Raw genomic sequence first — 26,989 nt, 5'->3', positions numbered from 1 at the left:
GTTGTGTGGGGCATGTCATTCATTTAGCGTGTGGGATGGTGAAGGTTTGCGCAATAGAAAAAGGTTTCTGAACCCACAAGAACCAGAAAAATAAATAAAAGATTCAGAATTAAACATACAATGAGAGCGAGGTATTCCTGGCATGATGGCTTGTGCTGCCTCCTGTCTTCACTGGGACCTTGGTTCTGAACACACAACACACTTCATGCCCTGTAGAGCCTTCCCTCCAGAGAGACCCATGACTGCAACTAGAGATCTGTCGACTCACATCTGAGACTGTTACAGATTATGAATTGCATCAGTCTTACTGTACATGCAGTTTTCTGTTTTTACAGAAACTAATAGTTTAATTGCAGAAAAGAAAGATTTAATGTTTTCTGCCATCCTTTTGTAGTGGGCTAATATGCAATTAGCATGTCTATGGATTGTATTATCTTATGATGTTTGGGTTTAAAAATTGCTGTCTGAGTTGCTGACAAGTTTCATAAGCAATCTTGGCTTGAGCTTAGGACGGAATTTCTAACAATTTCTGAAACGGCCCTGAGCACCCTGGTGCGTGTGTTCTGCATCATCCTCAGCATGTTTAACTGTAAAGCACGAATATTGAGCAACTCTAAAAATACCGCAGATGCTGTGTGCCCTGTACTTTAGCAACATCTTCAAAGAGGGCCTGGATGTAGAACATAGAGGAGAAGAAAAGGAAAAGGAAGTCAGTGTGCCATTACCAAGGTTAAATGAAGACACTTCAGGAAGTGGCATGTGGCAGAGAGGTTGCTGGGAAGCTCTGGTGAGAACTCAGTAGTCCCTTGAGACTACTGAGGGTTTACCTGTGAGTGTGTCTATCGGGGAGCACGTCCTAAATTCTCAGATGGCCCAGTGGGTCCTGACGCATCAGGCTTGATGGAGAGACTCCTCATGAAAGACCTCTCTCTGCCTTATCCTGAGTCTTCTGCCCCAGGCCTGGAAAATTCTGTCACCCTGGCAAACCAGGAGTTGAGCAGTGACATTTTCCGGATCAGACAGTTGCTCCGTTCACTCAGCACAGCCTAAGCCAGGCAGGTGAGCAATGCTACTCTGGGTGGGCCAACGCGAGAAGCATTGTGGGGGTTAGGAACCCCTTGTTACCATTTAGTGAGCAATAATCAGTCTAGAACGAATTCTGAAATCTTTTTTTTTTCTGTTTTTAAATTTTCCTGTCTGATGTTTCGTTCTTCTGACCAAGGTATAGGGATTATATGCTTTTCAGGGGCAGCAGAGTTGGGTTATCTTTAGGAAACAGAAAGAATGAGTCAACGGTTTCTTTAAACCATGGATTTTTATGAAAAAATCAGACCCAGCTTGGGGCTCCATGGTGTCTTGGAGCAGCCAGGTACAGAAGCTTTTAGCTGAGTGGATTTATCATCAACTGCTAGAATATTGTGCTGTTAGGACTCTTTAATGCCCCATTCAGAGAGATGCAGGCAGAGGTTGTTTCCAGCATGTTTGACCTTCCTATTCAAGCATGAATAGTTATAGATTTTGTGGAAATAAAATCTCACTGGATTTTAAATCGAATCAAGTTAATGTATGAAGTGGTGGGTGTTTAAATTATCACAGCAGGCTTTGAAGGAAGCCGAAACAATCTTCCAGGGGCAGAGCTTGGGGAGAAAGCTCCTCTCCCAGCTGCGAGGGTGGGTCTTTAGAAAGCCTCCTGGGATTCTGAACAGTATGTCTGTCTTTCATCTGTTATTTTGACTTTGGAAATGTACACTTGTTCCCATCATTCTTTACATTGTTAGCTGCTTTTACCAGTCCACAAGGACTTTCTCTCAAGAACCTAGGACATTTGGTAAAGTACATGAAAAAGGATAAGACTGGAAAACTGCTGTTTCCTAAAACCATTCATTGTCTTACGTCAGAAGACTACAATGTAAGTTTGAGTCTTTTGAGTCCTAAGATCCTTTTGTATTTTTATATTTGTTTAATAAATATTCCATTTTCTCCTGTTATAAAATGACTGGAAAATTCTGTTAATCTAAATCATGAACTGCTTCCCATATCCCATGATTTGGGAAAAAAATATGAATTGGTGAATTAGCATGTTAATCAGTAAACTTTGTAAAGCTACAGTCCTCGTATGGCAAGGACTGTCCCATATACGTACTTTTATGCACGTGGAGTTTTTTCTGTTCTAGTGTGAATTCACGTAGAGCAGCTACATGAGGTAAATGATGAGAAAGTTTTTTGCTCCTGTCCAGACACGTCAGGAGCCCTTCTTCTGTTTGCTGTGGTGTTTAATCCACTCTTAATCTCCGTCTACCTCTCAAGGCTGTGTTTTGGGGGCCTAGTGTCCAATTAGGTGGTAGAGCCTGCCTGCATGGGCCCTCACTGAGGCGATGTAGAAGGCAGACATTTTACTCAGGACTGAGATGGTGCGACTGTGATGGTAGACCCCAAGTCCCGAGGCACTCACAGAACCTGCAGATTTTGTTGCCTAGATATGTAGAGTGAGAATCTTTTTGTACAGTTTGCCTCATTTGCCAAATCCAGAGTCTGACACCGTGGAGCTAAGGACTAAAGAAAGTGTTTTCCAAAAGCGCACTAAATGGTTTTCCACAAGGTGTTAGCAGAAGCCACTGAACACCCTAATATTTTTTTAACCTATGGGAAATTCACGGAAGCCATGCCTGTACTGGTCCACATAAATAGAGAGCCTCGAAGTTGGAGGAGGTTGGTAGTTGTCAAAATGTGGTAGTTCAAAGGTCTCAGGAGGCAGGGCTGAGGAGGGAGTGCTTAGAGCAAAGAAAGGCATGCTCTGTATTAAGGAAGCTGAGATTGTAATTTTTAGAGCATTCTACTTGGTGGCTTTTGAGAACAGGTGCAGGCATGGTGACTGTCTTCCAGTGTGCTGCCAGTGCCCTGCTTCTGTTGTCTCTACACAGGGTTGTTGTGTACAGCAGCAGAGGTGGTCCTCCATTCGCCTCTGTGGTGTGCATGTGTTGGCCTTCTGTGGTTGGCCCCTTTTATTTACAAGGTTGCTTTGCTTAATGGAAGTAGTTGGCCAGCTCCCCTCCCGGAACTCATTGAAAGTGTTGATGAGTGAGAACTCTGTCCCCTTCCATACCGCAGCGCTGAAATGACCCTAAGTGTCTCCTTTGTTCTCTCACCCACCCATCTCGAAATATGCCACCTGTTTGCTTGTCTTCAGTTCATACTGAAATCCATTTCTTTCAGTGGCTAGATAGAAATAACTGTCTCACACAGTTTGCGCAAAGATTACACATAATATCATAATATATTACTTATCATGTTTCCAGGCACAAAATAAAGGTTCGGTGAAAGGTTATGCAGTGGCTTCTTACTTCCTGCTATTTTTTTTTAACCTCCACTACCATGTTTACTCCATAGGGAAGGAAATCTAAAGCTGAGACTGTGGAACAGATTCTGAGTCCCCAGTCTGTGGTTAGTGACTGTTTTCCTTTGAGAACATAGGTCGGTTGAGCATCTGACTGGTGGGGTTGTGAAAAGGAGGGCTGGATAGAATGTGTGTGCTGGGAGCACATCCTTCTTTCTCAGCTGCTCTGCACACAGTGCCGCTGTGGCTGTCTCACGTTTGCAATGTCGCAGCCCGTTTACGAAGCCTGAAGCAAGTGTGGTGAGTCTTTCTCTCTCCTTTTTGTAGGTTAAGCCCGTCCACAGTAATGGCCACGGCCTTACCCAGGACGCTGGGGGAGCTGCAGCTGTATAGGATACTGCAGAAAGCCAATCTGCTTTCTTACTTTGATGCCTTTATCCAGCAAGGTGGTGACGATGTCCAGCAGCTGTGCGAAGCTGGAGAAGAGGAGTTTTTGGAGATCATGGCACTTGTGGGCATGGCAAGCAAGCCCCTTCACGTTAGACGACTTCAGAAGGCTTTGAGAGACTGGGTTACGAACCCTGGCCTTTTCAATCAGCCACTGACTTCCCTTCCTGTCAGTAGCATACCCATCTACAAATTACCGGAGGGCTCGCCGACGTGGCTGGGAATATCCTGCAGCAGCTACGAGAGGAATAGCAGTGCACGGGAACCACACTTAAAAATCCCCAAGTGCGCTGCCACCACCTGTGTGCAGAGCCTGGGTCAGGGCAAGTCAGAGGTGGGAAGTCTAGCGCTGCAGAGTGTCGGTGAGTCCAGGCTCTGGCAAGGACACCACGCCACGGAGAGTGAGCACAGCCTCTCCCCAGCAGACCTGGGCTCCCCAGCCTCCCCGAAGGAGAGCAGCGAGGCACTGGATGCTGCTGCTGCCCTCTCTGTGGCCGAGTGCGTGGAGCGGATGGCCCCCACCCTGCCCAAAAGCGACTTGAATGAAGTGAAAGAGCTGCTCAAGAACAATAAGAAGTTGGCCAAAATGATCGGTCACATCTTCGAGATGAGTGATGAAGATCCACACAAAGAGGAGGAGATTCGAAAGTACAGCGCCATCTATGGCCGATTCGACTCCAAGAGAAAGGATGGGAAACACCTCACACTGCATGAGGTAAGGCTCCTGGGTACGCTGCTCACTGCAGGTTGCCTGCTGACGTCTACAGCAGAGGAGCCCTCCTGGAGCAGCCCTGAGAATACTGAAGTGTGACAGCCCTAGGGCTGCCTTGACTTGAAAAACACACTCGAGTTTTTAAAACTACAGTGTAAGGCAGCTTCTCGAACAATGTCAGAATTCAAGCAGTGAGACATAAATTTCACATTTGCAGGGTGCTTTGTTTCTTTAGTTAAGAAATAAAATAAGATTTCAAATGTGGACCATCATTTTAACTTTCTTTTTTATAAACCTCTGTTAAAAGAAAAAAGTAATGATAAACTGACCAGAACATAAGGTAATTTCCAGGTAGTGTAGAAAACAAAGTTATGTTAGGAATGTTGGAAGTGAGAGTAGTTTTGAATCTTGTTTTGGTTTGAAGCCCAGCATAGAAAGGTCTCTACAGCACTTTATCCAGAAGTGTTCTGTTTAAGCATGAAACACACACACACAGACACAGACACACACACACACAAACACATTTCATGCATACCTCATTTGCATATGTGCATACATTTTTCACTTCCTTGCTTTTTCTTGTTTATCTGGCTAACACCTCTCCATTATTCAGCACAGATGTAAGCTTGTCTTTGCTGTGATCTTTTCCTCTAAGTAGAATCTGTCTCCTTTGCATCCTGCATCCACTTCTGCCACAGTAGCTCCAGAACACTTTGTTGTGATGCCTTTGTATCCTGGTCTGTCCCTTGCTGGATGATGGCTTTTCAGTCTTTTATCCCTAGAGTCTAGTATATGCAGTGAGTGCTTAGAAAGTGATTCATTTTCAGAAGTCAAAAAGACTTTCATGGTGAGATTTTTTTTTTTTTAATAACCGCATATCCTTCAGAAGAAAGGAACAAACCTTCAGAAATAAAGTTAGGTTGACTATTTTATTCAACATCATACCTCTTCATCTTGTGCTGTAATCTGAAAGGAACTTATGTTTACTGTGAGGGTGTTCTGACGTGAAAAGGTACATGTTACTGACTTGTAAGCTTCTGAAGACTTACCTTTACACGTCCAAACATCAGTTCATGTTTCACAAAGTGTTCTGCAGATTCCTGTGTCGCTGGTGAAGCTCCACACTCCAGGAGTGGAGGGCCCCTGACTGCTCTGTGGCTGCACTGCCGGACGTTACTCTCTCCTCCTCGTGGTGCCGATTAGATTGTTGCCACTATAAAAAGAGCTTATGTATCCGGGTATATGAACATTCACACTTAAAATATTTATTATTTTTAATTACGTCTGTGGGTCGTGTAGGTGTGTGTGTGTCAGTGCCCATGAGGGCACACGTGCCCGGTCTCATGGAGCTGCAGCTATAGGCTGCTGTGAACCATGTGACATGGGTGCTGGGGACCAAATAAGTGTCCTCTGCAAAAACAGTGTGCATTCCTGCCCATTCCAGCTCCAGCCACACATAGCCTTTACAGTCTTCCGTGGAGTGCATTCCACCCTGTGAATTGGGGGATCAAGAAGTTTGCAGATGCAGTGTTCCAATCCACTGCTAACTGCTGCTAACTCGCTTTCTAAAAAGCCGAAAACAGTGTGCTTCCATCAGTGCTATGCAAATGTCTGTTTATCCACACTTGCTGGTAATGTATTTTACATTTTAATCCCTGCCAGTCTTAAGGGATGAAAACTTAGACTCAGATCTGCTTTTTCTGGAGAAGATGGTGAGCTTCTCTTCCATGGTCAGTCTTCTGTCCATAAAACCATTTTAGTAGTTGAGTTGTCTTCTAAAAGGTTGATTCTGGGCATAATCCCACCACTCAGGTGGCAGGGACAGGCAGATCTCTGCGAGTTTGAGACCAGCTTGGTCTACATAGTGAGTTCCAGGCCATCCAGGGCAAAAAAAAAAATTGGTAAGAACTTTATATAGTTTATGGGTATAAAATCTTTGTTTCCCCATGCGCTCATTCTTCCTTTGATAGTTTACTGTTTTTTTCCTGTGAGTTTGGTTTTACCTCGTCATGTCTGTTGATCTGATCCTCCTTGGCTCGGTTGACTTTTGTATTCCTCTCCAGGATAGACTTGTCTCAGCTGAGTACCTTTGCAGTGCAGTTTGTTGCGCAGAAAAACATGTACTTCTTTATTATTCTTGTATTACAGCTTTTCTTTATTTCTTTATTTATTACAGCTTTATTCTTTAGTTCTTTTGTTTGTTTGTTTTTCAAGACAGGTTTGTCTATGTAGCTTTGGCTGTCCTGTACTTGCGTTGTAGGCCAGGCTAGCCTCAAACTCACAGTGATCCACTTGCTTCTGCCTCTCCAAGTATATAACTGGTGTGCTCTACCAAACCCAGCTTTTTTTTTTTTTACATAATGTTTAAAGTTTTACAGATGAAACACAAAGTTGAGTTAAAAAAACATAGTTTTATCAAAGTAAAAGCAATTTTTAATAAAGATTACTTTAATAACTAATCAATTTCACAATGAAAAAACCTTCCTTATATTAAACAATTCAAACTAATTATTTTTATACTAGGCTTTTGCTACAGGGATCTTTGCCTCATTAGCTAAGTAGGTACTTAGTAAATGTAAGTCCTGAGGTCATTCTAAGTGTCCTTGAATAAAGGTGTGCTGAAAATGAGCGCTGGGCGTGGAGGGGTGAGGGCGGAGCTTTGGGAAAGCTGCCTTGCCTCTAAACTTCACCTTGGACAGCTCTTGTTCGTTGTGGCTCCCATGAGTGAATTTAGTCCAGTAATGTGGATGAAGGTAGAAGTTACAGAAGCCAGCTTTCTTCACCTCCCAGACTCTCACGACCTTGGAGAACTTTGGGAGTCTGAAATTAGTAGAGAATAAAAAGTAGGATTACTGTTGTGACCTTCCAAGTGTTATGAAAATAATTAACTTTAAATCAGAGAAAGACTTAAGTATATCTAAGTATCTAAGATAAAAAAGTGTTACCAGTTTATTTCCAGTTTCCAAAAAAAGGGGATATGTGACTTCCATCCCACTGTTCTGAGAGTTCCCTTCATATAAGCACCCTGCTTTTATGTAGATCTTTCAAAGCCACGTGTTTTCTGTAGTTCTGGCATATCTGACACCTGGGAAAAAGTCAACTCCAAGTCCTTGGGATTTTTTTTCTTGTAAACGTTTTTGTACTTGTTCCCGAAAGCATTGCATCCTGCACAGCAAGAATTATACAGTAGAACCCTGCTTTTAAAGAGAAAGAATAGGTAATTGGTGGGCAGTGATAAAAATGTAGAGCCATGCAGTCTGGGTGTGGGGCAGGTGCTGCAGGACGGGCAGCCATGGCTGTGGCAGGAGGATTTCAGCAGACTGGTCTGTGTATCCAGAGGTGCAGTGGAGATCACAGGTGGTTGAGGAGACAGGCACTGTGCTTCGGACCTCGAGTCAGTGGATGATGAAACATAAGCTGAAGATTGGAAATAACAGGGAATGTGGGATGAAAGCAGGGACTGTGCAGAAGCGTAAGTCAACAGTTTGCACTGTGAGGTATTTGTAGCAGACAGTATCTGCTGGTCAAGGGACTCTAGAACTGCAAGATGGAAAAGGAAAGGAGGGTAGTCAGCTCGTGAATGATAGTTCCACCAGAACTCTGTGGAGATTCAGCTGCTAAGAAGTGACCAAGATAAAGCCCAGGCCTGTGAAACGGTGATGCCAAGCAGCATCAGCCGCCAGCTCAGTGGTGAGATGTCAAAGCTGAGGCGTTTCGGAAGGATCCAGCAGTTCTGGTTTTGAGAGAAGAAGCTGCATCTGGGACACCCTGAAGAAGAACAGGCCATGCGTAGGTTATGAAGCTTTCGGTCTATGTTCTCAGCTTACAGTGGGTAGTTTTCAGCACCCAACAGGTGAAAAAAGGTCTTGGGTTTTCTTTGGATGGCTTTGAGAAGTACATTGTAGGACTATTAAGGTAATTATTACTTCCTGAATCACTTAGTATTACTTCTTGAATCACATTTTTCTGAACATGTCGATTCCATTCAGAACTTCAAACACCAGCACGAAATTATTTCTCGTTTTGTGACCTAACCTAGGCTATATGGTTTCTCCCCAACGCGTCACGCTTGCCCAGAAATGTGTCAACTGTTTTCCTCCAAGGACTGCAAACAAGGGTCAGTGGGCCTGATCTGGCCTTCTGTCTTAGGTTTACTATTGCTGTAAAGAGACACCATGACCTTAGCAACTCTTACAAAGGCAAACAGTTAATTGGGGCTGGCTGACAGTTCAGAGGTTTAGTCCATTGTCATGGCAGGAAGCATGGTGGCATGCAGGCAGACATGGTGCTGGAGAAGGAGCTGAGAGTACTGTGTCTTGATCCAAAGGCAGCAGAAGGGGACTGTGTGCCACACTAGGACTAGCTTGAGCATAAGAGACCTCAAAGCCCACACCCACAGAGACACACTTCTTCCAACAAGGCCATGCCTCCTAAGAGTGCCACTCCCTATGGGCCACGCATGCAAATGAGTCTGCAGGGGCCATTCCTTTTCAAACCATCACACCTACCTTTTTTGTGGATAAACTATTACAACAGCCCATGCGTTTGTATGCAGTATCAGTGGTTGCCTTTAAGCTACAATGGCTGAGTTGGACAGCTGGGACACTGGCCTATAAATCCTAAAATATCTCTGTGCTTTATACAAAGAGCTTGTTCTGTTTGAAGAATTTGTTATCTTAATTGAGGTTTTTGGTTGTGTTGGTCACTTCTAAATTAAATTGGGTTTGTTAATGTTCTGTTATTTTTATATTTTTAATTTAAGCAATTGTAGCTCTGAGTTTTCACTGTGCATGGATTCATTAAGGTTTTGATATTTTATAATTACTGACTCATGAGTTATTTAGAATTTCATAGTTTGTTTGATTCTAATCATGAGTTAGTCTGCCTCACCCTGTTAGTTTTTCTAATGATTTCTTTCTGAATTACCAGTGGTTGGTTCTCTCCACCATGCCAGTCCTGGAGAACTCAAGACAAGGAGCCTTGGTGCAAGCTCCTTTTCCCACTGGATGGTCTCACTGGCCCTGTTTTGATAGCTGATTTTTTTTTTTTTTTTTTTTTTTTTTACTGAACTCATATTTTTTAGAATGCTTAGCGGCCCCCAGAAGAGGCTTTCCCCAGCAGTTACTAGTTTTGCTTCTGCAGGTTGGTAGGAGACATAACCCGGGCTAGGGTCTCAGCCCACTCAGTGTGAGTGAATTAGGCTGGTGGTTGATGTGAGGATCGAGAGGTTGGTTTTCTGCTCTCTTCCACATAACTCTGAGGTTCACGATTGGAAATTTCCTTCTATGCCTCTGGGTAGCGTGATTTTCTGATGCTAGGGCATAGAGCTTTAGGGAAGACAGCATCTTAGGACTCCTCTCTCAGTCCTTTCCCACACTTCCTAGCCCTGTGATGCTGTGAAGATGGAAACTTTTCATTGAGTTTGGACACTCCATCCTTAACTTACTTGCTTTTTGAGGTACTACTGTCTTTGTTTTGTGCTCATCTGTGTTACTATTTTTCTGGCCCATCAAGCATTTCAGGAAATGTCTCTGCCATCCTGCCTCCTGTCTCTGCTTGTTTTATTCAGCATTTTGTGGATTTTGTTTGTTTGTTTGTTTTTGGTTTGGCTTGAGTCTTAGTTTTTCTGTTGTTCAAATATCCTGACAACAGCTATTGGTTCGTGGTTCATCGTGGTGGGAAATCAAGGCAGCAGGCACTTGAAGCATCTGGTCATACTGCATTTACAGTCAGGATGAACAGAGCAGGGAATGCTGAAGACCAGTTCACTTTCTCCTTTTTGTACATCTAGGATCTCAGCCCAGGGAATAGTGCCACCCACAGTTGAGTGTGCCTTCCAACTCCAACTACCCTAGTCAAAAGAATCCCTCACGGGCATGCCCAGAGGCCTGCTGACAATTGAGAATAACCACCACAGTCTGTTTTGTTTTGGGGAGGGGTAGTTATGGGCCTTTCCCTCCTAAATGCAAAGGCAAAGTCCCAGGTGCCTTTGAGCCTCTCTGTCGTCCAGCAGTGCCAGGTGTGCTTACGTCAACAACGCTTCATTGAAAGTTGTAGTAATTTGATCACACAGATGAATGTGTTCGCTGTGGTGAAGGGAACATTCAGAGACTCAGTTATGGTAAAGACAACTGAGTGAAGTTTTAAGCTTAGCCATGGATGCTCAGAAGCTCACCTTAGGAAATCTTGGACCTGAAGAGAAGAGTGGAATCTTAGTGTTTGGGGCTGAGAATAGGAAGTGGGAGAGGTGCATATACCAGTTACGGAAGAGTAGCTTGTTGCCTTTGACTTCAGTGGCTTCAGGAGAAGCCAGCAGTGTCAGAGATAGCAATTGCATTTTCCTTTAAAGATGTAATAGTCACTCATTTGTTAACTCTTGCCAAGTAGGGCCATGAACTCTGGGAAACACTGACAGAAAATTGAAGGGAGAGATTCTGTAATTTAGTGTCTTATTACAGCGTGAGAGTGAGCTGGGCGTATTTCTCTGGTCTTCATTTTCTGCCAGGAGGGTCCTCTAGAGCAGGGGGAGTTCCGTCTAGTCTGTTGGAGCTGAAATTCCATGACAGTGAGTGTGTTATGTTGTTTTTCCTGCTTGTCAGAAAGTTTTCAGAAGACATCTAAACAGTTTTCAGTTTGCGTTGAAAATTTTTTTCCTAGGGTTGTACGTAAATTGGTAGTTTGAAGTGTGGGTAGCTGAGGTATGTCGCTGGTAATCAGGGCTTTCCATGGTAACTTAGATTTAAGAGCATAGAAATGGCTGCTCAGAAAGCAGCTTGGGAGGGGTCCTCTCGGTCATGTAGCTGTGAGCAGGCTGAACCTGCAGCTCATGAGGTGTCGTTCTGTAAAGTGTTTCCCTTTTAACTTCAACCGCAAGGTGCTTTTCAAACCAGGGACCAAGCATGGTGCCACATGCCTGTAATCCCAGCACTGGGAAATGGAAAAGGAGGAGTAGGAGTTCAGGTCCAACCCTCTGCTACTTAGAGAGTTTGAGGCCAACCTGGGCTACATAAAACCCCAATGACAAAGAAAAAGAAACTACTTTAGAAATCAGCTGTTCTTAGCTGATGTTTTAGGGAAAGGAAGGAAGGCTGCCATTCTCCCTTTCTCGACACTCAGCTCAGCTGTGAGGCCCAGGTTCACAGCCTTGATGTCTGTCCTGAAACCAACCTCCAGAACTACAGCTGCAGCTGGAAATTCAGGGAGGACTGTAGTAGACATACCATAATGCGTGTTAGGTGCCTGTGTCATACTACATACCATAACATGTGATATTAGATGCTTGTGTCATACTACATACTGTAACATGTGAGATGTTTGTGTCACACAACGTACCACAACACACAATGTTAGATGCTTGTGTCATATTACATACCATAACACATGATGTTAGACGTTTGAGTGATACTACGAGCCACATGAGGCATGACGATAGATAAGTGAACACATGATGTTATGTACTTGTGTCATCCTGCATACCATAACACAAGATGGTAGACATTTGTGTCACGCTACCTCTTAACACATTCTGGGTAGATTACATACTAACATAGGAAAGGTAAGGTAAGCTTAAAAAGAGGAACCTTTTAGATATTACTAGGGAAGGAAGAATTCCTGTGCCTGGCACCTGTATTGATTTGAATAAAAATAGCCCCTATAGGCTCATATAGGTGTGGCCTTGTTGAAAGAAGTGTGTCATTAGGGGTGGGTTTAAGGTTTCAAAAGCCTGTGCCAGGCCCAGGCATGTTCTCTCTCTCTGTGTGTGTCTCTCTCTCATTCTTTCTCTCCCTCCCTCACTCTTTTTCTGTCCTGTGATCAGGATTTTGCTCTCAGCTACTGCTCCAGCACTGTGAATGCCACCATAATGATAATGGACTGACCACCTGTGCTGCCTAATTTTATGTCAACTTGACAAAGGCTAGAATCATCTAAGAGGATGGAAGCCCAATTGAGAATGCCTCTGTAAGATCAGGCTGTAGGCAAGCCACTAGGGCATTTTCTTTAATTCTTCTTCTTTTTTTTTTTTTTTTTTTTTATTCTTGACATTCCTTTATTTCTTAAAATGTTTTTTAAGTCAGTCTTTTTAAAAATTTATTATAATTTATTCACTTTGTAGCCCAGCTGTAGCCCCTTCCCTCGTCCTTTCCCAATCCCACATACTTTCCCTCATCTCCTCCCATGTCCCTCCCCCAGTCCACTGACAGGGGAGGTTCTCCTCCCCTTCCATATGACCCTAGCCTATCAGGACACATCAGGACTGTCTGCATTGCCTTGCTCTGAGGTCTGGTAAGGCTGCCCCCACCCTTGGGGGAGGTGACCAAAGAGCCAGCCACTGAGTTCCTATCAGAGGCAGCCCCTGTTCCCCTTACCAGGGAACCCACTTGGACACTGAGCTGCCATGGGTAACATCTGTGCAGGGGTTCTAGGTTATCTCCATGCATGGTCCTTGGTTGGAGTATCAGTCTCAGAAAAGACCCCTGTGCCCAGATGTTTTGGTTTTGTTGCTCTCCTTGTGGAGCTCCCAGATGTCCCTCAATTGAGGAATGGAGACAGAAATTGTGGTACACTTGGACTTTAGTTTTGTGCAGGGTGATAAGTATGGATCTATTTGCATTTTTCTACATGTAGACATCCAGTTAGACCAGCACCATTTGTTAAAGATGCTGTCTTTTTTCCATTGGATGGTTTTGGCATCTTTGTAAAAAATCAGGTGTCCATAAGTGTGTGGATTTATTTCAGGGTCTTCTATTCGATTCCATTGATCCACCAGTTGATTTCTATTCCAGTACCATGCAGTTTTTATTATTGTTGCTCTATAGTACAGCTTGAGATCAGGGATGGAGATAATTCCAGAAGATCTTTTATTGTAGAGGATTGTTTTAGCAATTCTGGGTTTCTTTGTTATTCCATATGAAGTTGAGAATTTTTCTTTCAAGATCTTTAAAGAATTGTGTTGGTAATTTGATGGGTAGATAATTAGACATGTTATATAGGATAAACCTACTAAAATCTGTACACCTAAAGAAAGTAATCAAGAAGGAGGACTCTGGCTAAAATCCTCAATCCCCATTCAGAAAGGCAAAGAAGATGGACATCAGAAGAAGGAGAAAACAGGAAACAGGACAGGAGCCTGCCACAGAGGGCCTTTGAAAATCTCTACTCTGCAGGGTATCAAAGCAGATGCTGAGACTTACGGCTAACCTTTGGGCAGAGTGCAGGGAATCTTATGAAAGAAGTGGGAAATAATAAGACCTGGAGAGGACAAGAGCTCCACAAGGAGAGTAACAGAACCAAAAAACCTGGGCCCAGGGGTCTTTTCTGAGACTGATGCTTCAACCAAGGACCGTTGATGAGATAACCTAGAACCCGTGCACAGACATAGCCCATGGCAGTACAGTGTCCAAGTGGATTCCATAGTAATGGGAACAGGGACTGCCTCTGACATGAACTGATTGGCCTGCTCTTTGATCACCTCCCCCTGAGGGGGGAGCAGCCTTACCAGTCCACAGAGGAAGACAATGCAGCCAGTTCTGATGAGACCTGATAGACTAGGATCAGAAGGAAGAAGAGGAAGACCTCTCCTATTAGTGGACTTGGGGAGGGGCATATGTGGAGAAAGGAGAGGGAGGGTGGGACTGGGAGGGGAGGAGGGGTTTATGGGGGGATACAAAGTGAATAAAGTGTAATTAATAAAAATTAAAATAAAAAGTTAATACAAAAAAAGACCTTTACCATATAGGATGCAAAGTTAATGCTCAGCTTGTAATTCATGAAATTCATAGAAAATGAAACACCACAATAGAAGAAATTGGCATGCCACTAGCAGTAGAGTTTAGAAATAAGTCAGATATCTAAAAAGATGGCTTTCTAGTCAAATAAATAAAATTCCAAATTAAAAGCCATTTACATATATGAATTATTAGCTTTTAAAAGATGGAAAGCCACACTGGCAGGATTCAAAGAATGGTTTTTCTGTGAGCGCATGTGGTACTATTTGGAGTAGGTTATCTAAAGCAAAATCTGCTTGACACAATGAGGAGGAGCACGCTGGCTTGTTCACAAGTTAAGAGCTTTCACCTTTACCGTGATTTGCTATTTTAAGTTTTAGTACAGGTGCTTGATGAGCCAGCAACAATATTGGCAGTATTTTTAACAACTATTGAATCAAGCAAACATAAAAAGTTAGTCTGAGATGTCGCTTTTCTAGTGCCACTCTAACTTGTCACAACTTTGCTGTTTAAATAATCTGATTAGCATCGCATTAGGAATTTTCCTGTCAGTTCACATAAGAAACTCTGCCTGGGTGCATATTCAGTGTTAGCAAAGGAAAGATTGTCACCATTTAAAAAAAAAATCATTTTTTTTGGGGGGGAGGAGTTTTTAAGAGAAATGAGATGCAGAATATTTCTTTATCCTTCACAAACTTTCCTACCTATTCAAAATATAGAATAAATAAGTGCAAGTAGGTAAAAGCATGATAATCCTTTCAAATTGGGCTCTAGAAGATGGTAAGTGAGTTATCCCTTCAGAAGCGTAACATAAGGGATAATAAGGGGTTTTACGAATTATTTCCCCCTTTAAAGATGTGAGGGGTTTTTTTTGTTTGTTTTTTTACATTAAGTGGAACATTCTATTATCTAATGAAGTAGAAGTGCTTATACTTCTGAAAACTTTTTCTTTTTTTTTTTTGATGTTTAGCTTACTGTTAACGAGGCAGCTGCTCAGCTCTGCGTAAAGGACAATGCCCTGTTAACGAGAAGAGATGAGCTTTTCGCCCTGGCCAGGCAGGTTTCTCGAGAAGTTACCTACAAGTACACTTACAGGACCACCAGGTAAGGTGGGAGCTGGCATTTGCACAGTGGGTAGGGGCAGAGTTTAAAACATTGTTCATGGATAGAATCTGAATGTGTCTGAGAAGGTAAGATTATGACTAATATGGAATTAAGTAATGCAGTGACTTTTCAAAGAGATTTGTTTAATTAAATTATTTTTAACTGACACTTAAAAACATAAAAAATGTTTTTATCAATGGGTACCATTTGCTATTTGAATAGACTATGCATTGTATGATGTTAAAATCAGTTGCTAAACCTACCAGCTCAAACATTTATCCTGTGTTCTTGGTGGAGACATCCCAAAGCCCTTCCCTAGACTTTGAAATAAATAAACTGTATGTAATTTGTTCACTGCAGCCCACTGCACAGTGGCCCCTGGAGCTTCTGATCTTAACCGCAGTTTTTCATTTTACTTAATCCTCCTCTGCCTCCTCCTTTGAAAGTTACAGTCTCTAGGACTGTGGAGTTCTTGCCGTGGCGTAGACATTCTGTCACACAGACCTTTGTTGCTGTGGTCTCTGCAGTCTTCCTGACACACTGATCTACTCTCTTAACAGCCAGAGTTGGTGGCCGCCGGGAGGAAACCGCTGCTTTTGCTAGTTACAGATTCTTGTTATTTTTCTGTTGTTGGAAGCAATACCACAGTAAACAAAACTGCGTTTTGCCTGCTCCAAGATACACTTTTGATATTTTAGTGTCTTTTTATAGTGATGCACAAGTTAGACTGACTTCTCATAGTTTACTTGGAGAGGATATATCAAGGTGTTGTCTCGAAGAACGAGACGTCCTAGTGCTACGGTGCCCTGTCAAGTATGTTAGTAACTCTGGCCTAGCTCCCAGAAGGAAGACTTTGGAGTCAGATAAGGACGTCTGCGGTGTTCAGAGATAGGCACACAGGTCTTATTTTAGATAGCCATATGCATTGGTTTCAAATGGCCATTTTTGTCATTATATTGTAAATGTTGAACTCTGAGGAGACACATTCCTTGATACTTTGTTGTTGTTATATTGTCATAGAATAGTGCTTTCTCTCGTAGAGTTCTCAGGCTAGAGGCTTTTAAAGCATGTAATGGTGTCTACAGCTCCCGTAATATTAGCTTGGAAATGATGGGACAGTGGTTACTGTATGCCATTTCTCATGTTGTGGTTCCAGAATTCAGTATTCTGAGGAACCATTACAGACTGACATCATTCAGTAATAAAATTCATTATCTTCTCAAGCTTTTTCTTTCTCCCTTCTTTTTAGGTTAAAATGTGGTGAAAGAGATGAATTATCTCCAAAGAGAATTAAAGTGGAGGTATGAATACATTTAATATATTGTGTGCTAATTAAGTTTTCCTTCATTTATAAGATCACCAAAATAATGTTAAAACTTCCTAATTCAGACAAGAAAGAAGGTCCCACAATTTAGAAAAAAAAAAAAAAAAAAGACCCTTAAAGTAATATAGAATTGTGTTACTCTGACGAACCTGTAGTAATCTCAGTGAGCAAGCCCAGGAGATTGATTTTAAACATGTTTTTGAGATTGTATTGCTTTGTTTTATGTGCATGGGTGTTTGCCTGCCTGCACACCATGTACCACACGTGTGCAGCGTCCATGCGGGGCAGAAGAGGACAGTGGGGCAGAAGAGGACAGTGGCTCCCCTAGAGCTAGAGCTATGTCTGCTTGTGGGCTACCGTGTGGGTGCTAGGAATCGAACCTATGTCCTTTGGAAGAGCATCCAGTGTGCTTAACCACTGAGCCATCTCTCCAGTCTCTCCCCTCCCCTAGGAAATTCTTAAATTTGTATTACTGTATTACTAGACTGATACCCCGTTGATTTACCAATTAGCGTCTTACAGATTTGAAGGTCTTCAGATGGCTTAAATGGCTCATTTTTTCTCACGTCATTAGCCTGAAGCCCCTCGGAAGCCGACTTTTGGGATCTTGTCTTCCTCAGGAACCAGCAGCTCAGTAGCTACACTTATGAAAACATCACTGTACTTAAAACCTTGCTCGAGGGTCCCTGGTTGAAACTGTTCTTGTAACTTTAACTTGTATGTGTAAGGTGGACCTGGAACTAGAAAAGCTGCCCCTCTTAGGACGCCTGAAGGTAGAGAGTGGTGTCAGAGCTACTGTTTTTCAGTTGGGTTGCATACCTTTTCTGAGTCTAGTCTGCAGCAGAGTAGAAGCTGTCACCACAGGCCTTACTTCCCTCTTGGGGGGTATGGGCCACCCCATTATTTCATCTCAGGTCCTGGCAGATAAGCTTTCCTTCACCACCTTATGCTTTCTTGGTGTCTGTGTGTACCAAGCCAAAATTATCTTGTAAAAACATACATTTTTTTTCTTGCTCTAATCTTCCCAGTGGCTTTCTGTCCCTGTGAGGAAACTAACCTAGGAGGTATCTGTGACCCTCACAGTCAGGCTCCAGCTTGCTTCTGTTCTTTGCTATTTAACATTGATTCCACCTATACAGACTGACCAACAGCCCATGGCTAGGTCTGACCAAGCTCAGTCCTCAGCATTCACTATCGGCATAGGCGGCCATAGTTTATAGCTGAGTTTTCTGACTTCCTTGCCTCAGGTTTGTGAGGAAGGGCTTTTGTACTTCAAATCACACCCCAGCTGTTGTCCAGCTTGTTTCGTAACACCTATGATTATGAATTCTTGAGTTTTTGTAGTTTGTGAATTGTTTGTGTTTAGAATTGGTATGCTGTGCTAGAGGGTAGGGCTCTTACCTGCCTCCTTCCTACTACAGGGTGAGTTTGTAGCTTTGTATTGAATAGGCATGAATAATAGCTGTTGGATAAAATGGTGAATGACTTTGAATAAGCATTTTTGATTTCATTAAAAATATACTTTATCCTCAAGTAAAAGTTCTCAAATATTTTGTCCCCAAGGAACAATTCTCTTTAAGTTGTGCTCATATGTTGCCCATATTTGTCTTTGTTTGTTTGTTTGTTTGTTTGTTTCCCTGTGTAGCCTTGGCTGTCCTGGAAATAGTTCTGCAGAACAGGCTACCCTTGAACTCATAGGGATCTACTTACCTCTGCCTCCTGGGTGCTGGGATTAAAGGCATGCGCCACCACAGCCTGGCTGTCGTGCTGTCTTGATGTTCACTTAGTACTATTTGAGATAGTCCAGCCTCACGTGCCAATCCAGAGGCTTGTTGACATTGGCTAGCAGGCCATGTTGAAAGGACAGTTTTATTGTTATGTATTTTTGTTTGTTTGTTTGTTTTTGCTTAGTTTTGTAAAAGTTTTGTCAGTCTCTAGTGTTCCGTGAGTGCGTAAGGAATGTCATGCAGCGTTCTAGTCTGTACACCAGCATAGTCCTATCATGTTTTTCTTCTGTGTCTGAGTCATGTTTAGATATTGGAGCTGTCCACATGCTTCCGGAAGCTGATCCTGGAGTGAGTGGTATTGGGTCCACTCTCTCTAAAAGTTGTCACCGAGTATTAGTGCCTTGAGAATGCCTTTCGAAAACCTTCCAGGAAGGGAAGACCTTCCTGAGAGGGAGACTGTGGCATGAGAACATGGGAGTGGAGGCTTCACTAGGAGGTTTCATTTCAGCCAGGTTTTCAAGAAGGTAGGAATGCCAGTGCATGTTCAGGCATCATAAGGGTAAGCTGGCATGAGGGGAAGACGGAGATACAAAGTGCTGATCATGTTGAAAGAAACAATAAGTAGATACTTGTCTAGAGGTGTGGCTGACACCAAGGGCCTCATCAGGAAACCTAAAAGCAGGGAGATTTTAGAATTCTTTCAATCGAATTTTACTCTCATCTTAATAAACGTTTTTGTGCTTCTCAGTTTATTCCTTATTTGAGGATAGTAACATAAAAATAGGATGGATTCCCAATTGCTTAGGCCAAAATTAATGCAAGGACCACCTCTCTTCCCTCGGTTTCAAAGTCTGCTTCAGCCACCAGTAAGCACACATGGCAAGTTGCTCTCTTGTTCCTGTGTTTATCAGGACGTTTTTGCAGTGAACAACAACAAAAGGTGATGTCCAGCAGGGAAGGAAACAGTTTGGTGTGCTGTTGTCAGTGCCTTAGCAGGCACTGATAAAGCTGGGCTGTGTCTAGGGGCATCTCCTCTTCCCGTTGCTGAAGTCTGTGTCCTCCTAATCTGCACTTGAAGAACTGGGTGAATCTTAAGTCCTCCCCTGACCCCTCCCCTTTGAGGGAATCTCATTCTCTCATAATGATTGCCATGATTAGAATTAACAGAATTATCCATCTTTTGTTCCTAAGTGGTGTACTGCCTTACAACATAGTTGCATATTAAAAACATGTAGAGATTGTGAACGTTATCTTTTCAGTTTCGAAAGTAAGAGAGATAATCACAGAGTTCCTGCTTGGGTGAGCCTTAGGGAAAGCACCGTGGAAGTGGCTGTGTCTAGGGAAAGCCCCTGTTTAAGCCCTGTGTGTTAGTTAGCCAGGCTTCATTACACTTGGGCAGAGATGAGCCACTGCAGTAAACCCACCCACCTTTAGGTGAACTGAGAATGAATGAATTGTGCCCTCTTCTTCTTATTTTCACTAGGGACCCCAAGGCATCTGGCTGTGGGACAATCAAAACAGTAATGGTTTTCTAACATGCTGTTATGGGCCAGCCTTCCCTCAACCCCCACCCCCGACACGCTAGACACTTATCAGAAACCTTCTTGTGTATGCTTTATGATGTCCGCTTGACAGCTAGGGCAGACCCATAATTGCTATGTTGCTGTCCACGGGCAGAGCCAGGGTTTCCTGCGTGTGTCTTACATCTGAGCTTTTCTGGGTGCTGATGAACATTCGGGAATACCTCACTTGCACAGAAAAGCACTGCTGGGCTTAGGGTCTTCCTTTCACTCTGTGCTTGTAAAGGGAAAAGTGTATGCAGAAACTGGTGGTCTCTGAAGAAGAGGAATGGCAAGTACTGTTTTCTAAACCAAGGACGACTGCCTGGGAAACAGTTGAATGTTTTGCGTAGAGAATTTAACAGTGGTAACTACAAAATGTATTTATATGAAAGAAAGTGCTGTGATAGCTTCCTCTTTAGAAAGACTCTAAGAGGTATGTTGGGAAGATAGAGTATATCCATAAAAGTTAGTGTCATTTATTTATACTCCTCCTATGACAGGGTAAGATGGCTTGACAACTAATCATAGAACATGAAGAGCAAAGAGCCAGAGTCCCTGGGTGTCTTGTCTTTGCTTAAATTTGTTAAAATACTGGTTAAAAGGAGAGTCGGTTGGTAGCCTTTCTTTTGGGTTTCAGAACACATGAGCTTCCTTGAACAAACCATCATTATGTCCAGTCATGAGGAGCTTCCGAGACGGGACACAGTCCCAGGCTGCTGACTGTGTGAACACAGTCTGCTGTGTATCTTTTCCTTGTTAGCTTTCTTTGTTTGCCAGAATTGCTAGAAACAATTCCAGAACTGAACTGCCAGGACAGAAGTGAGAGGCGACAACTCCCCTGTCCCTGTGGAGGACAGAGTACAGAACCAACAGGAAGTCAGAGAACTGGGTTCGAACAAGAGAGAAAACATCTACCAGCTGCTCCAGGGGAGCGGGGAAGGGAGGGGCAGGGTCAGAATATCCACCTACGCCTACGCGCTCAGTGACTAAGCCTGTGAAAGGGAAGCTGGTCGAGGCTGAAGGAGGCTCTTCTCTGTGGATCAGAAAAGCAGAAACAGTACAGTGTGCTATTCATACAGAAAGCGTGAATAGAGAAAACGAACATGCACATGTGGGGTTAAGAACATCTGCTGCCACAGGTCGCTTCCAGACAGCTGGGCAGTGGCTTTCCAGCAGCGTGCTAGTGCTTGGTGGGAAGGAGAGAGAAGACCAAAGGGCTGAGACTAATTAGGTCACAAGCAGCCTGCAAACATATATCTTATTTTCTCAGTGCTGAGACCCAGAGTCTCATCACCAAGGGAACCCTGTGATTGATGGCAGCAGCCATCAGTGTGACATGGAGATAAATCGCTCAGAGCATGGTACAGCTGGTGCCTAGAAAGAAAGCTACAGACACCCAAAATAGGCCTTGTACCAAACACGGTAAGGGAGACCAAGCTATCCCTCTACCAGTCTCCCAGTGTCTTGGGGATGTTCTCCCATTTGTTTCTCTGTCATATATTCCAGAGAGCTTGTTTCTCGTTATTAATGACGAAGGTCTACCCATTTCCCTGCAAGCTTTCACATGCAGAGTTAGAGGGTCCCTTCCCCAGCTTTGTGACATTCTCATAGCTGAATAGTCCTGACCGTGTAGTCACTCTATGACAAGATTTGCCATCTGCATTAGTTCATTTAATACCCACAAATCTCCCCTGGGCAGGCAAAGCAGGTGATGTAATAATCTCCATGGAAAAATTGGGAATGCTGTGAGTGATGAGGTTGACTAGCTGAGACCACACATCTGGTCCTAACATGAGAAGACTGGCTAGTTCCTTCCTCCTTCACAAACCTCTTCTAACAGTGTTTGAGGTCCGGGGCTTCTGGGCCTTCCATCGGCAGTGCACCGCGGCCTGCTGTTGAACTGGTGGCTGCTGTCGGTCTTTAGGCCTGACGTCACCCCTTTGTCCAGAGTCACTACACCTCTTACCTGGTTTATGCACAGGGAAGTCCTGCCAGCCCTTAGGAAAAGGCGTCCCTGATTGAATCCATCCACTTTCTAGTTCCCCTCATGATCTGTGCCTGGTCCTGCGGCCTTCACTGTAGTGAATGTCCCCACAGCACTCCCAGGCCACTGTTCTCTGTCTTCACTCCAGCCATTAACATATCTGTCAGCATGGCCTTTTAAAATCAGGCTTGGCAGTCTTCTCTGAGAGCTTCAGTGGCTTCCTTTCACCATTTAGGTAAAGGGGATTTTTACTTTATTTAAGATAAGATTCCGATTTTGTAGCATTGTGTCTGAAGGCCCAGTGGCCTCTGGCCTGCATGTCTAGCTTCCCAGTATCCTTTTTTAATGGTATCCCCTACTGTAACTGTGATAAGTGATGGTGTGCAGCCTGTTGGTTTTGCCCTCAGGCCTTTACGTAAGCTTCCGTTTTTTTCCTGAAGAACTCTTCATTTTAAGCATCATGCCCTCCAAGCAGCCTTTTCAGTGTTCCAGGCCACTGTCCGCTGCCTTCAGTAGACTAGACTGCTTGTCAGAGTGCAGCAGCGTGCCTCTCCTGTCTGCTGCTGTTCACCAGAATACCTCCCTACCAGTACCAAGTGTTTTCTTGGTGGCTATAGTTTTATGTATGTAGTTCCCATTTGTCCTCAGATAGCTATACTGGGTACATTTCTCTAAAACACTTTCTTCCATCTGTACAACAGAGGAATGGGTAAGTCACCTACACTGGATTGGTTTATTTTGATTAAACCTGATGGCTTTTTGGCTGAATTTTCTAAACGGGAGAAACTTTTGTTGTTGTTGTTAATTCCTGTGTGCCAAGCACTGAGCTAAGTATTTTCTATGCATTGTCCTCCTAAAAATGATTGTATAAATTAGCCTCATGGCTACTGTAGTGTCCCTCTTACAGATGGGACATTACAGTCTATTCTGCATCCCAGAAATAGCAATAAAAGACTAGAATTCAAAACCAGCACAGATCATGGAGTTGCAGTCAGTTCCCATGAAAAATGGCTATTATTCATAGTCACGTTTCCGAACTGTCTTCATTTCAGAACTGTATGCATTGAGCCTAGCCTTGGAGCTAGTGTCTTTAGCTGTAGAATGGTGGAAAATAAGCATTGTTTGTGAGGGTTAAGTGGAAAATGCCTGTGAAATAGGAACCTGTACAGTTCGGGCTTCTGAAAGCCAACAGGACTCCTTGATACTTGATCCAAGTCCACTCACTTGATTTTAAAGGAAGGTTTGCTCAAGTGGAGGATGGAGTTTTAGGAGCAGGAAAATTCTTAGGAGAAAAACGGAATAACTAATAAGACGGTATACTTTCATGCTCTTATATAAAGTTGACTCTAGCTCTGCTGATTTTGTTCTGTACATTCCTGCATGTCAGTGTAGGAGCTAGAAAGGCTGTGTCTTCAGTACAGTCCAATTGCAGTACAGTCTAACTGTCTCACAGGGTCACAGTTATTTGCTTTTACTGTCAATCATGTTGTTTCATGTCTCACTTCAAACAGCAGATAATTAGCTCATTGAGGCTGTGCTGCCTTTAATCCCAGCTCTCAGGAGCCAAGGCAGAAAGGTTGGGCACTCAGGGCCAGCCTGAGCTACATTGTGAGCTCTGGGCCAGCTTGGACTGTAGGATGAGACCATCTCAAAACAATAATATCTTTTTTTTAATTAAAAATAGAGAATTAGATGTTATTTGGGAAATTAATTTGATAGCTTAAATATTTGAAAGCATGGTACATAAAGATTATAATGGGAGAAATTTTGAGAAATCTTTCATCTCAAATAAAGTAAAATATTTTATTACATCACCACATCTTTTTCTGCTAGGTTATTGTAACAAGTTTGGTTTTGCGTTGTTAGCCCTGTGTTAAAAGCATGTAGCTTATCCCACAGAGGGGAAGCTGCATTGGCAATGACAGTTTCTGTAAGGAGACCCTAGGGCCTTCTTAAAGTTACTAGAGCCATAGAGATTACCTGTGACTGACTTTTTTCTCATGTGGAACACCAAGCAGAGAGTTGACAAGAACTGAAAGAAATGTTGGCACATGTTACACATGTGTATCATACATGTGTATCATACATACACATGTATGATACACATGATGACTGAACTGACATTCAGTTCAAGTCGAAGCATTGCCTGGGTAGAGAGTGCCCCTCATAAAGACCCTGTTCCATAAAGAGTGCCATACTATTGCTGTTCTCATGTAGTAGCAGCGGTCTCATGCTATAAAGGCGTGATCTCATTGTCTCTTTCCTTTCGGTCCTCTGAGCAGCTCAGATGGTCTCTAGCCTTTACCTTCCCCACAAGAAGACTGACAAGGGCAGGTACCGTAGGCTGCAGGCTCCTCCTGATTAAGGGGACTGACTGCACAGTACTGGGAAATTCAAGTTGGGGGGCAATTTAAATTTTCCTTTTTACTTTTTAAGTTTTTTAGGTCTTTACCACATTGTTCATAACAAAGTTAGTTCTAAATGGATTACGAACAAACAACAACCAAACCTGGCAATTTGGCTATTTACTGGATTTCTAAAACAAACTGCCTTTTGAACTTTTGAAGAAGTCATGTTAATACACAGGCTCGTGCAAGTGTAATGTATAAACACACAAGCTTTGCAATTGTAATATATTAATTTCAGATGTCAAAACAAAAATAAATTGACACAGAATATTTTTAAAAGCCCAGCAGTGCCCAGTTAGAGCAGGGAAAGTCATACTCGTTGAATCAGATAAACTGGGAGAGGCATTTAACCAGTAGTTCTCAAGACCTGTGGGTCACAACCCTTTGGGGGTCAAACAACCCTTTCACAGGGGTCACACATCAGGTATCTGCACATTGGATGCTTACATTAGGATTCATAACAGTAGCAAAATTACAGTTGTGCAGTATTAATGAAAAATGTTATGGTTGCAGGTCGCCCACATGAGGGACTGTGTTAAGGTTGAGATGTACTGCAGCCTGTTAGAAGACAGCAAAGGTGGCTTCCTGGTGGAGAGTTCTGCCTCCTGATGTTTTTTGTAGTAGATAGTCAGAACTGTAGAAAAATGCTGTCTCCGTGGAAATGCTTCACAGTGGAAATTAGAAAAGGCCTGTGACATCCGGTGTTAGGAGGTGATTATTTAGATGCTGGTCGAGACGTTTGTCATCATCTCTGTGGTCACCAAGTTCACTTGCCCGTGCTAGTGCTGGTGCTAACTGCAATTTCCATATTATTTGTTTGTGGTTTTCTGGAGAAAATAAGCCATTGTGCCTTAAAAGACTGAAATGAAGTACTCTACATTAAAACCTCAGATTATTTAACAACTGAAGACAAAGTGTTATTTCTGCTTTGTGTGGTAACAAAGTCTGAATATCTCGGCTTTATGATCTGCCCCACAGGATGGATTTCCAGACTTCCAAGAATCTGTGCCAACACTCTTCCAGCAAGCCAGAGCCAAGAGTGAAGAGCTTGCTGGCCTCGGCTCGCAGGTAACACACCTTCAGTGGGCCACATGCAGATAGCTTTGGGGTGGGGGAGGCGGCTGGGTCACCTAGCTTCCGCCTGAGCCTTTGAGGATTGAGTTTGTTTCTGGTTACTGTTAAGTCTTCTCCACAGCTCTGTCTTTAAGGTGGTGGGAACAACTTGGTTTCATTTGGTTCACGAACAAAATATGACAAGCATTGCTTACTTATTCTGAGTAGTTCTGTAGGAAGTGCCATGTTCTCGGAGTATCAGGGAAAACAGCTTTTTTAGGTACAACTCCAAGGTAAAAGAGCAAAAGATCTCAATAACATTCTGTTACGCTGTAGCTCTTCCCTCATTTAAAGCCTTACAGAAGAGTTGTTATATTAGTGTGCAGCTTTGGATAATTCTGTTAATTTCTGTGTACATGTGTGTATGTTTGTGTGGACTTACAGGGCGAGGCTAGGCATGCACGTGTTTGCACCTATCTGTAGAGGCCAGGGGAAAGCTTTGGGGGTCGTTCCTCAGGAGCCAGCCTCCTTGACTTTTGAGACAGAGGCTCTCGTTGGCCCTGATCTGCTTTATTCTGCTAGCTGGCTGCAGAGCCCCAGCCTGCAGCCTGCCCCGGCCCAGTGCTAGGATCACAGTGCCCAAGGCTACCCACGCGGGGCTCTTCGTGTGGATGTGGGGCTTGAACTTGGCTCCTCAGGCCTGTGGGGCCCGTCCTGTGCTGCGTGAGCCGTCTCCCTACCTCCAAATCGTAGTAATTTTTAACTATGTATATGCTCAGAAATGGACATTGCCAAAGTTCTTGTGTGAATGACCTTTTTAGACAGCACTGCAGACCTGTTTGCATTCCCACTTAGTGTTTCCAAACCTTGTTACTGGGAAAAAGAGGATGAAGGCGGCATCCTCCCCACCCCCGCCCGTGGAATTGCCTGTTAAAATGTTATCAGCTAATTGGTTGAAATTTCCAATTAAATGAAGCTATTACCTTTGATCTGGCTTGTGCATGTTTAGAAAAGTAGTCCAGGCATTTCTCCTATTTATTTAATTCCTTATGTGTTCCCATCTATTGATTTTTACAATTCTGAATCATGAGTTTTGTAACCAATTTTATATAGTGGCATTCTTATAGTACTTTTACACAGCATGGTGATGAATCATCTCTGCATTTGGACTATTACTTCCTTGGCAAATGTCATAGGTACGCTGCTGTGAATATCACATGCAGGTAATTTAGAGCTGTGCATAGGAACAGAGCTCCTGAAATGCATGCAGAGATGACTTCATATGTCACACACCAGCCTTATATGTTAAACCATTTATACTTGGTTGGGAAATGAGATCCTTGCTGGCACCATGCTTCTCTGCATAATTTGCATTGTTTAATTTTGGTGGGAGGGGTGCTTGTCTTGTTCTTCTAGACAGCCATGTTACACCTTTTTTCCTCCAGATAGACTGTCATCATAGCAGAGACTGGTTAGCGTCACATCCTAAAATAAAACGCCAAGATTTCACCCTGTGTTCGAAGCAGCTGACAGCAGATACTGCTGTTGCTCTTGGGCTGCCGCTCCTCCTCCTCCTCCTCCTCCTCCTCCTCCTCCTCCTCCTCCTCCT

General features: G+C 43.3%; 1 protein-coding gene across 3 annotated transcripts in view; it reads left to right on the top strand.

The window, feature by feature from the left end:
• The first annotated feature begins 3,404 nt into the window (after positions 1-3,404).
• The window catches only part of Nab1 (NGFI-A binding protein 1), a 30,973-nt gene continuing 7,388 nt past the window's right edge, over positions 3,405-26,989 (top strand). For 2 of the 3 annotated variants that reach the window (XM_055616727.1, XM_055616725.1), the window contains exons 1-5: positions 3,405-3,441; positions 3,662-4,496; positions 15,189-15,322; positions 16,572-16,623; positions 25,306-25,395. In XM_055616727.1, the coding sequence (XP_055472702.1) occupies positions 3,681-4,496; positions 15,189-15,322; positions 16,572-16,623; positions 25,306-25,395 (1,092 nt within the window). In that variant the 5' untranslated portion in view covers positions 3,405-3,441; positions 3,662-3,680. Of the gene's footprint in view, positions 3,442-3,502; positions 4,497-15,188; positions 15,323-16,571; positions 16,624-25,305; positions 25,396-26,989 lie in introns of those variants that run through there. The other variant, XM_055616726.1, reaches the window with a different exon arrangement.

The sequence above is a fragment of the Psammomys obesus genome, unplaced genomic scaffold, assembly GCF_907164565.1.
Source record: "Psammomys obesus unplaced genomic scaffold, mPsaObe1.curated_primary_1811, whole genome shotgun sequence".
Classification (NCBI taxonomy): domain Eukaryota; kingdom Metazoa; phylum Chordata; class Mammalia; order Rodentia; family Muridae; genus Psammomys; species Psammomys obesus.
This window is presented reverse-complemented; position numbering and strand designations above follow the sequence as displayed.